The following is an 11,314-nucleotide window of genomic DNA, read 5'->3' as shown; positions in this document are numbered from 1 at the left end:
GCTTAAATCAAATTTGGATTTGAACCCTTGACCTCCGGATTCGTAGTCCAGAGCCTTACCCTTCAACCACGGAGGCAGTATAAATGAACCTACCTATACATTTCGGTAGTTCCTATAAATTTTGTAAGGTAGTAAGTATAATACAAGTATTAAATAATGTAGGTTTCGCTTTTTATTACAAACACTTAATTCATTAAATATGATTTAAGATTTTCACGGCCAAAAGTATTTTTGTTATTTGTTTTTGGGGTTGTTCAGGATCTTGACTTCACTCTCCTGACAAAGCAATCCGGCGTGGTGAGTCACCAGATTCCAAGGAAGTATGACTGGAGTAAGTCTTCAATAATAACTCCAGCTCTCGAATAGTGGTCTTTATTTTAACAATAAAAAAGACCCGTAGGGCAGCTCATGTAAGGTGAGCCCAATATTGCTATCTCTCTCCGCGGTTTTATTAACCACATGTAAGTGAAAACCTGGCAGCTCCGCCGTTTTGCCAAAACGACCGCCCAAGACGGATGGTAACAAGAGAAGAACGATTAAAATCCGTGGCAATACGAAATTGCCCCGGCAATCGCTAACACAAAAATAAATGTTGCCACACCCATAGGGTGACAAGCACCAATATTAATATTTCAGTACCTGAAATCTTAACATATTCCCGCCCCAAAACGAGTATTAAGGAATAGTCGTTTTTCATAAAATAATGTAGGAAGAGATTGCAACATTGGTACTCAGAATTTACCCAACAGGTTCACATACAAAAATAAACAATATTCAATACATGGATATCAAAATAATAACAAAAAACTTATAACAACGTATATAACCCTATGTCAGACTTGACATTAAAAAATAAAAGTCTAATAACGTAGAAACTTCTGGTGCGCTGCACCCACTTATGAGAAAATATCTTATCACTTGGCACTGTTGAGCCTGACGGCATTTTGATTCACACATAACATCACTTTTAGTGTTGTAATTTGTTCTTAATCCAGGTTGGAGGAAGGATCCTCCATGGGAAGTAGACAGAGCTGTGTCACGGCTCTTTTGGTGACACCTCTGGCCGTCCTCAAGGAGACGACGCGGATGCGTCCGTCTTGACCAGGGTGGATCTCCGTCACTCGCGCCATCCTCCAGTACTGCGGAGGTAGTTGGTTGTCTTTGATGATGACCATGTCACCAGGCTGTAAACTGCGTTGACGTCCTTCTTGCCATTTGACTCGGTTCTGCAATTCTGCTAGGTATTCCCGGCTCCATCTGTGCCAAAAAGATTGAACAACGGTAGACATCTTTTGGTAAATATTAAGCCTGTTTGTAGGCAGATGATGGATATCAAGCTCAGGCAATGCTAACAGGTTGTCGCCAATAAGGAAGTGTGAAGGAGTGAGTGCGTTTAAATCATTTGGATCTGATGATAATGGAGTCAGAGGACGGGAATTTAAACAAGCCTCAATCTGTATTAGTATGGTATTCATGCCTTCGTATGTCAAAACAGTTGACCGCATTGCCTTTTTTAAATGTAACTTAGTCCTTTTAACTGCACTTTCCCAAAGTCCACCGTGATGCGGTGAGCGGGGAGGCAAGAAACTCCAGCTAATATTCTGCTGGGCTAAAAAATTATGGATTTCCTTATCAGATGCCTTCAAAAAATCAAATAGTTCAGTAAGTTCCCTATAACTACCTGTAAAGTTAGTTCCATTATCACTAAAGAGTCGTGAGGGTTTACCCCTCCTAGCTATAAATCTTTTCAATGCATTCATAAATGCCATTGAAGTTAAATTAGTCACTAATTCTAGGTGAATTGCCTTCGTTGAAAAACAAATAAATAAACATATGTAAGATTTTACACTCTTGGCATTTCTGGTTAAACCAGACTTAATTAAAATTGGACCTGCATAATCTATGCCGGTTACATAAAATGGTCTTTGGATTCTGAATCGGTCAGCAGGAAGGTCACCCATGAGCTGGCGACACTCGCGCGGACGGACTCGGAAACATACAATACATTTATGCAGTGCTCGCTTTACTGCGTTTTTACCAAATATTGGCCAAAACCGTAAACGCAGTAATGCGAGCAGAGCATTACATCCTAAATGCAAATTCTCATAATGCAGATGGGTTATTATTAAGTCAGTCAACTTATGATTTTGTGGTAACAAAATTGGATGTTTTTGAGAGACCGAGGTAATATCAGATTGTGATAGTCGACCTCCAACACACAATAACCCATCCTTCAGAAAAGGATTTAGTGCCTTTACCTTGCTCTGCCTAGATACAAATCTTCCATTACTCAAAGAAGCTATTTCATCACGAAATGCGAATCGCTGAGCGTTCAAAATCATTACATGCATGGCATGTTCCAGTTCGATTACAGAAAGCTCGTCGACCCGCATCGGTTTTCGTTTAGAACAGTTATGTATGAAACGTAACATATAAGCAACTACGCGCCTCAGTCGTCTTAATGAAGAATAATTATTAAATATTTCCCAATCGACAGGACTACTAGTAACCAAAACTATCCTCGCCGTTTCTGGCAACTCCATGCCTGCTGTAGCAAGCGCATTAATGATTTGGGATTTAAGCAAGTGACAAGTATCAATGGAATCACTACCAGAAAGAAAATCATCTACATAAAAATTTTCCTTAAGGGATTTACTAGCTAATGGATGAGTAAATGAAACGTCATTACCTAGCTGGTGAAGACAACGTATTGCTAAATAAGGCGAAGGAGCCAAACCATATGTCACCGTGTTTAGCGTATAATGTTTCAAACAATCCTCCGCATCCCTTTTCCATAATATACGTTGGTAATTTCTGTGTTCCGGGTTGATATTAATTTGGCGGTACATCTTTGCAATATCTGCGGTGACTGCATATTGATGTTTTCTGAAAAATACCAAGTGACAAACTATATCATTTTGAATGGTGGGCCCAATCATTAGAGCGCGATTCAAAGAAATCCCTCGAGCGGGTTTAGCCGACCCGTCAAAAACAACACGAATTTTAGTAGTTGTGCTTGCTTCTTTAAATACAGCGTGATGTGGTAAATAATAAGTAATTTCATCGCGTTTTGGAGGTTCACATTCAGTCATGTGACCTAACGCAAGATACTCATCAATAAATTCCGAGTATTGTTCCTTTAAACTAGGTTGTCTTAAGAATTTCCTTCCCATTGACGCTAATCTACCTTTAGCAATACTAAATGAATCTCCTAATTGAGATAGGTTAGATTTAAACGGTAAGTTGACTACAAATCTACCGTTTGCATCGCGTTTATGCGTGCCTTCGAAAATCCTTTCACATTCACTATCTTCCAGAGAGTGATGCTTACTATTTTCGGTTTCTTCAACCTTCCAAAACCTTTCTATTTGGTTCTGCAAAGAATTTAATGAAATATGACAAACTTTAACTGGCCTCGTATTATGACGACTCTGTACAGCTCCTGATATTATCCAGCCTAGCTCCGTTCGATGCAATGTAGGTTTACCCTTTCCTAACTGTATCTGATCCGTACGAAGCACCTGCCAGAAAACCTCTGCTCCGATCAGCATATCAATAGAAGCTGGCTGGTAAAACTGCGGATCAGCTAACCGGACACCGTCTGGAATGTTCAACATTTTTGGGTTAATCACGGTCTGTGGAAGATTGCAAGAAATCTCATCTAATACCAAACAAGATATTTCATCCTCGTATTGAGAACATAATGATTTAAATTTAATGTCAACTGTTTCCTTTACATGAATTAAATTATTATGCAAACCTGAAACAGGTATGTTCAATTTTGTACAATGCAAATTTAATCTCTTACAAGTATCCTTTGTAATAAAATTAGACATTGAACCCGAATCCAAAAGTGCGCGTATTTTGTGTGTTCCACCGTACGCGTCTTCTATTTTTACTATTACGGTAGATAGTAAAATTTCTCGCCCGTTCATGTCGCTATGACACGCTAAATTCACTGGTGCCTCCGACTGACCCTTGCCAGTTGAAGTACCCGCTTGTACATTATCAGTATTGATATGTAACAGAGTGTGATGTTTTCGATCACAAACACTGCATTTTTCCTTCCACCTGCACACCTTTGAAGGGTGCCCCGGTTTTAGGCAGTTATAACATAAATTGCTCTCTGAAACGAACTTTCTTCGTGCCGCTGGTGCTTTGTTAACAAATATTTTACAAGAATAAATGAAATGGCTGTCATTACACAGCATACAATTAACGTTGCTTGACGCTAACGTAACCTTGTTCGTAGAATTCTTTTCCTTAAAATTAAAAAACTTTGGTTTTGTTGCAACTGGTTCCGCTTTCTGTTGCATTCCATCATTATCACCTTGGATAGTTTCCAGGATCTGCGACCTTTGTGAAATAAAATTGCTAAACTGCTCGAACGTAGGATAAATTTTATCGCACTCCATGGATTCCCACAGGCTACGTGTGTGATTATCTAACTTTGAGGTTAGAATATGTATAATTAATGTGTCCCAATGTTCTGTTGGAAGCTTTAAATTATGTAAAGCTCTCAAATGAATGTTTGCTTGATCAATTAAATTTCGCAATTCATGATGATTCTGTCGTTTTAACGGTGTAACATTAAATAAGAAATTCAGATGTCTATTTGCAATAAGTCTGACATTTTCGTATCTTGAAATAAGCATCGTCCAGGCTGCAGTATAATTATCCCCGGTTATTTCTAGAGAACTAATCAAATCAAGTGCGTCTCCGGACACATAACTAATAAGGTAATGAAATTTCTGAACATGATTTAATTTACTGTTATCATGAATTAGGGCAATGAACGAGTTTTTAAAAGTCAACCATTTATGACTATAACCTGAAAAAATTGGTATTGATATTGGTGGTAAATTCACAGATGTATTCGGGACATTTTCAATCTTCTTAAATTTTGATAATATTTCCTGTCCTAATGCAATTAAATTAAAATATGTACCTTCAAAATTATCCCTCGCGTCATGATCTTCTGATTTATTCAATAAATCAATCTCCAGCTGAATTTTGGAGAATTCTATCAGAGAAGGTTTGATGGCATCTAATCTCGACGACAATACGCTGGGCCTAATATCATTTTCGTTGCTTAAATAGGTTTCAAATCTCGTTAATGAACCTTTCAACACCCCGCGCTGTTTAACCAACTTGTCGAGTTCCATTTTTTAGAAACGAATAACACAATAACCTGATTTAAAACATACACAACTCGAAACGGCAGCTTGACGTTTGACGTGAAAAAAAAAATAATACTATGGATTATAAAGAAACCGATTACAATACTATGGCATGCAAATTGCAAAGACAGCTTGCAAACGCGTGGCTAGATATGTAGGTAAGCAAAGCAAAGTTATTCGGCAGAATACAACAATAAAAATTATTATCACCAACAATTTTATGCTATTTTGAAAGCATCTGATTATGAACACCCGAATATAATTCGATATAATCAATACGAAATAATGTGGCATCTACACAGATTTTTAGCTTTTTTAAATGGAATTTGAAAGGACAATGAAAGGAAGGCTACAACCTGATTTGCTGTGCATGCGAGCGTCGTGATGAGGCTCGCTTGATCAATCCAATGATGGTGATGAGGACGCCGACTGGACCACTCCCGATGATGATGAGACCCGACTGGACCACTCCAAATAATGATCTTCCGTCTCAAATGGATCAATCCAAATAATAATCATCCGGCTCGATGGATCAATGTTCAGGATCTTGACTTCACTCTCCTGACAGAGCAATCCGGCGTGGTGAGTCACCAGATTCCAAGGAAGTATGACTGGAGTAAGTCTTCAATAATAACTCCAGCTCTCGAATAGTGGTCTTTATTTTAACAATAAAAAAGACCCGTAGGGCAGCTCATGTAAGGTGAGCCCAATATTGCTATCTCTCTCCGCGGTTTTATAACCCACATGTAAGTGAAAACCTGGCAGCTCCGCCGTTTTGCCAAAACGACCGCCCAAGACGGATGGTAACAAGAGAAGAACGATTAAAATCCGTGGCAATACGAAATTGTCCCGGCAATCGCTAACACAAAAATAAATGTTGCCACACCCATAGGGTGACAAGCACCAATATTAATATTTCAGTACCTGAAATCTTAACAGGGGTGTTATGCCGTGTTGCGCTAACTCCTTCTTTAGCCAACGTTTCGGACAGCATTGCAGTGTCCATCATCAGGGCAGATGTGTTATTAACACATAACAATAACAAGAAAAGGCTAAAGAAGGAGTTAGCGCAACACGGCATAACACCCCAAAAACAAATAACAAAATAAAAAAAAAACTTAATTCATTTTTTAAATAAATCAATAACAGCAAAAAAACTTAAATAATATTCATTCAAAAATCTCTTGAGGTTTTTTTTTTAAATATCATATTTATAAGTCGCTAAATACAGCACGGAACGCTCTCGTAACGGGTAAGTGTTAGGTTGCAGTCTTAAATACTCACGTTCCGTCATGCTGTAGATAGAGGATTATTGGAATTGATACCGTTCCAACCTCCCAGCAGCGGAAGAATAATAATTTGGCTGGCGATTGTGCAAAATCACCATTTAATCTGATAACAGCAACAGCAAATCGGACCTTCAGTATACTTACTAGAGATTTGGTTTTATTGTACAAATGTGGCAAATTAAGTTCTTCAAAATCTGACCAGAAAAAATTTAAATATATTTTCTGAAAATAAAATAATTGGAGATTTGGTTGAATTCCCGCCACGAATTTCTGTAAATCAAAGAAATATACATGCATCTATGTTTTATGTGTGTGTGTGTGTGTGTGTGTGTGTGTGTGTGTGTGTGTGTGTGTGTGTATGTGTGAGGGTGTGTATGTGTGTTGTATGTGTGTGTATATTTGTAAATTAAAAAAAAAATAGAAACTTCCGTAAAAAACGCGTTTTCGACGCTCTTGTGTGTTAACTCCTTTCCTTTTAAGTGGTTTTCCCTATAAACAGATTACCTTTTAATGTTGCGAATTGTGCATACTTTTTATCGTTTAGCCGCAATTCGAAATTGTTCAAATGTTTTAAGCCAATCAAATTTGAAAAATTTGACAAGAAATAAAGAAACTGCCAACGCAGCCGAATTGTATACACAGCAAGTGTCAAGTGTCAAGGGCTAATACTTCGTAAATTTATGGGACCTCTTCAACTGAGCAGTATTCTAATGATGAACAGATAAGTAATATTTTGTTAAATATTTTATTTTTCTATTTTATTATATTATTCAAATAATAGTTCATGTCGGTTTCGGCGCGATTCGTTTCCACATAACCTCTTGTTTGGTTCTTTAGCCAACGTACTTTGTCTGGGACAGTTTGTGCATGTGAAGTGGATGGGCGAGGAGGGGAGGGCAAGAAGATTTTGTCACCAGAAGGTAGTGGATGCGGTATTCGGGGACACCCGGGAAGACATGACACAATCGGTTGCATCGGGTGCTGTAATCGGGGTAAGAGTTGCAGTTAGAACTTGTAAAGAAGCATGAAACAATATATGAATGAGGGTGAGGAGGGGTTTTAGTGGTGCAGCGGTTGATCCCAGAAGATTCAAGAAGAGGCAAAAAAATGCAATGAAAACCCAAAAAGGGGCAAGAAGATGAAGAAGAGCCAGAAGAGCTTAGGAATGCCAAAAAGGTGAAAAGCCAATAAGGAGCAAGAATATTCTAAAAGAGTCAAGGTGAGCCAAGATGAGTCAATAATTGACAATAAGAACCAAGGCAAACAAAGACAAGCCAAGAAGAGACAACAAAAAACAACAAGAGTGAAGAAGATGAGCTACGAATAGACCATGTAAGCTACCAAAAGACCAGAGAGCCAAGAAGAGTTATAAGAATCAAGAAGAAAAAATAAGAAACAGGACCAGCAAGAACCACGAAAGGCCAAGAAGAGCAAGAAGATGCAAAAAGAGTGTTGAAGGGGGGAGAAGGTGTAAGAAGAGTCAAGAAGAGCCAAGACGATCCATGAAGAGTCAAAAAGAGCCAAGAAGAGACAAAAAGTACCAGGAAGAACCACGAAGAGGCAAGAAGAGGAAAGACACGAAGAAAAGAAAAAACAATGCTCAATTAGATATTTTTTCCTGCCCTTCCTAAACTCCAATATTAGCTTGTTAGATCGCCTCTACACCAGTCGATTTTACTCCAATCTCCTTCCCATCCTCAGAGCACGTGTACCAAGTCCGAACAAATCAGTGTCCCCTGGTGTACCGGTTGCACCGGGATAGGAGTGCTCATGGCTGGGGTTGTGTAATCGTATCGTATCGTTTTCTGAAAATAAAATAATCTCAACGCCAGTTTCTGAACGCGTTACAAGGAAGACGACGATCATATATAATATGTGTTACCATTTTTTAGATCATATCCCAAGCCATTTTTAAACCTATATAATCATTATGCGATTGTACGGAATTAAAAAAGCGATCTTGATCTTTTGCGCGCATACCGTTAATTAAACTTATCTAAGGTTAGGTTGTTTCTCAGAATTTGAAAAATATCAGATTTCATATTCAAGTTCTGTGAAAGTCCTAATCAAGTTCTTTTATTATGAGGGTCATTCCGCCGTTTCGTTCAAATTTGGGTGTTTTGGCTGATTTTTTTTTGGTTTTTACGATATATCTTAACAGAAAAGTGTTTCCGTATCTATCACCTGTAGTGACGCAAAAAAGGTACAACCCTTCTGAACATCCTTTAGATATGAAGAAAATTGATGTTAGGGAAAAACTGCTGGATGATAATTTATATATTTTTATGGTAATGAAGTTTGCTAGAATGGTCATGCAATATTCATGGATGCTAGTGAAAATGTTCATGATTCTTATAAATTCGGAGAATAATGAAATATAAATTAAAATAAAAAATAAAATAAAATTTAAGTCGTAGAAGTAAAGTATTATTTGAAATGACGTAGTGAGTAGGTTATTAAAAGGAAGGAAAGAAATGAAAGCTTGTTCTTGTCTTTCATTATTACAGTGAAAAAAATAAATGCAATATGACCTTTTTAGCATTGGAGACAAGAAATACAATGTGTTCGCATGTAATCAGATCTGCCTATTGATGTTTATGCAATACTTGATTGAAATGTTTAAAAATTAATGGACAAAATATCAAAATTTATTATTATTATTATTATTATTTTTTAATTTTTTTTTTTTTTTTTTTAAATGTAGCTGGAACACCGCAATACAACCAAAATCTTGCTACCTATCCCTATCCCTAAATAAAAGAAATTATATAGTGGAGCCAAATGCTTATTCAGATTTTTAAGTTATGTACACAAGAAAAACAACCGTTGCAAATGTAGCTTTGCATAAATAATGAAGAAAAGATCAGAACTCATTTAGAATGTAGTTACTTACAACTTCAGAGGTACTAAACAAACACAACAAAACTATCAGGTATTACATATATATTTGTAAAGAATTTTTATGAGATCACGAGTTGCCATTCCAGTCACTCAAAAACTATTTAAAAATAAAGGTAAGCAAATTTATGAAGGTGAATTATCCTCTTCCAATCTCGTCTGGATCTTGCAAGCGCTGAACAATTTATGATTCCAGACAAAAATCTTCGTCGCTAATTGTTGATCAGCCAACTTTTTTGTACTCGAACAGGATCGCGTGTTTTCCGATGATTTTCCCAAAATTATGTGTTTTGTTACTAATTTAATATAGAACCACTATCCAGTCTTCTAAGTCGAATTTGAAAGGTGCCTCCTTATTCTCTTTGATGGTTTCCTCGACAATTTCCTTGTGTGCGAATTCCACAGGATTGTGTGACTGAAATTTTGATTCATTGAGATCAGGATCTTCCACTTCTGTGGATCGAATGCAATTCTCGAAAAGTTTAGTAAGGTCTATATTAAGAAAAATTGGAGTAGCTGATATTTTTCTGTTCTTTGTAGAATGGTTGTTTTGGTGGTTTTGGAAGTTGTATGTAATAGTTTTTTTGTCATTTTAAACCTTAAATCTTGTTTTTTCACTTGTTTTGTACTATTTCCTTTCTGATATTAAAAGGAACTTAGGTGAGGACTTAATATTTCTTTAGTTTTTTCTTGTCTTTCAGTATTTCATCCGTAAAATGTGTTTTCTCCTTTTTTTTAAAGCTTTATAATATTTTTAATTTCACTCTCGAGACATTGATTTAGTGTTTTTTTTCATATAGAAGCCAACAACATTAATGCTGCAAATAACTAGCCAATCATAACTTATACCCACTACGAACAATTACTACACTTTTATATGATTCTATGCTAATGCATAAAATTTAAAACTTTTTGCACTTAATTTTTCATTAAATTTCACACCTCACAAATTCTTACTGATTAAAAAAAATCTCTTCATCTCTGCGCACACTTTCTTCCGATTTATTACTTTTTAATATCATTTCTCATGCTTTCATCGTGAGTAAGGATTAAGAACAATAATGTTCTTCCCAGATGAAATTTTCAAGTCATTTTAAGGACAAACGTCTTATGTATATTAACAACGTATAATTTTTATTATGATAATATTACAAACAAGATCGGTGTTCCACACCGGTCTAATGGGGACATTCAGACCTTCTATCATTTCGTCTCTGGCATCCTTCAAAATCTCACAGTGCCACAGAATGTGCTCGGCCGACTGGTAATTATTGCCACAAGCGCAATTGGGGTGGGTAGACAGGGCAAGGCTGTGAAGCCTTCCCCTGAATTCCCCATGTCCTGAAAGGAGCTGCGTAACGTGATGGTCCAGTTTGAGGAAGGCCCCTTCCATTCTGAGTTTAACTGAAGGGAAGAAGGAGAAGGTCCATCTTCCCTTGCTCGACCTATCCCAACGGACTTGCCACTCTTTGAGCGACAGGTCCCTCATCGTTCGGAGCAGTCCTGGGAGAGTTCCTGATCCACCCGGTGTCAGGACACCAAGGTGGTTGGCCGGGGATCCACGGATTAATCGCTGCTTCGCTAACACCTCCCTAATTTCTAGATCGATTGGTAATATACCAGCCAAAATTGGCAAAGCGTCCGAAACAACGGTTCGATATGCCCCAGATAGTGCCAGCAGGGGAGTGCGCTGACCCCCAGTGAGAGCAAAAAGTATTAAGCAGTTATCCAGGCGATGCTCCCAAACAGAGGTGGCATATGCGATTTGCGTAACATATACCCCCTTGTAGAGAGCGTGCAAAGCCGGTCTGCGAAGTCCCCACTCTGCCGTGGAGATTCTTCGAAGCTTCAGAAATAGCGATTGAGCCCTGCAGGATACATCTTTGACATGAGCCAGAAAGGAAGACGATTGATCTAGAGTGACACCTAAATGTTTAACGTTATCCA

The 11,314-nt window shown here is 37.7% G+C and overlaps 1 protein-coding gene across 2 annotated transcripts; it reads right to left on the bottom strand.

Annotated features, from left to right (window-relative positions):
- Window positions 1–340: 340 nt before the first annotated feature.
- LOC149422919 (uncharacterized) lies at window positions 341–5,908 on the bottom strand. Of its 2 annotated transcripts, none has more exons than XM_089632773.1 (2): window positions 4,949–5,650; window positions 341–2,886 (listed from the first exon to the last, which is right to left on the bottom strand). In XM_089632773.1, exon 2 carries the CDS (start codon window positions 2,847–2,849, stop codon window positions 987–989), a length of 1,863 nt encoding a protein of 620 aa, XP_089488899.1. In that variant the 5' UTR covers window positions 2,850–2,886; window positions 4,949–5,650; the 3' UTR covers window positions 341–986. The 2 variants fall into 2 exon arrangements, 1 of the variants encoding a protein (XP_089488899.1); XR_016302297.1 differs by lacking the exon at window positions 341–2,886 and adding an exon at window positions 2,916–3,601 and having other exon boundaries at window positions 4,949–5,908.
- Between the last annotated feature and the right edge of the window lie 5,406 nt (window positions 5,909–11,314).

This window comes from Hesperophylax consimilis, chromosome 6 (genome assembly GCF_061612785.1).
Source record: "Hesperophylax consimilis isolate HC1 chromosome 6, BYU_Hcon_1.0, whole genome shotgun sequence".
NCBI lineage: Eukaryota > Metazoa > Arthropoda > Insecta > Trichoptera > Limnephilidae > Hesperophylax > Hesperophylax consimilis.
The sequence above is the reverse complement of the archived record's forward strand: the minus strand, read 5'-3'. Positions and strand labels throughout refer to the sequence as shown.

Coding starts and splice junctions, on each gene's coding strand:
- LOC149422919 (XM_089632773.1), bottom strand. CDS start 2,849: ATGTACCGCCAAATTAATATCAACCCGGAACACAGAAATTACCAACGT.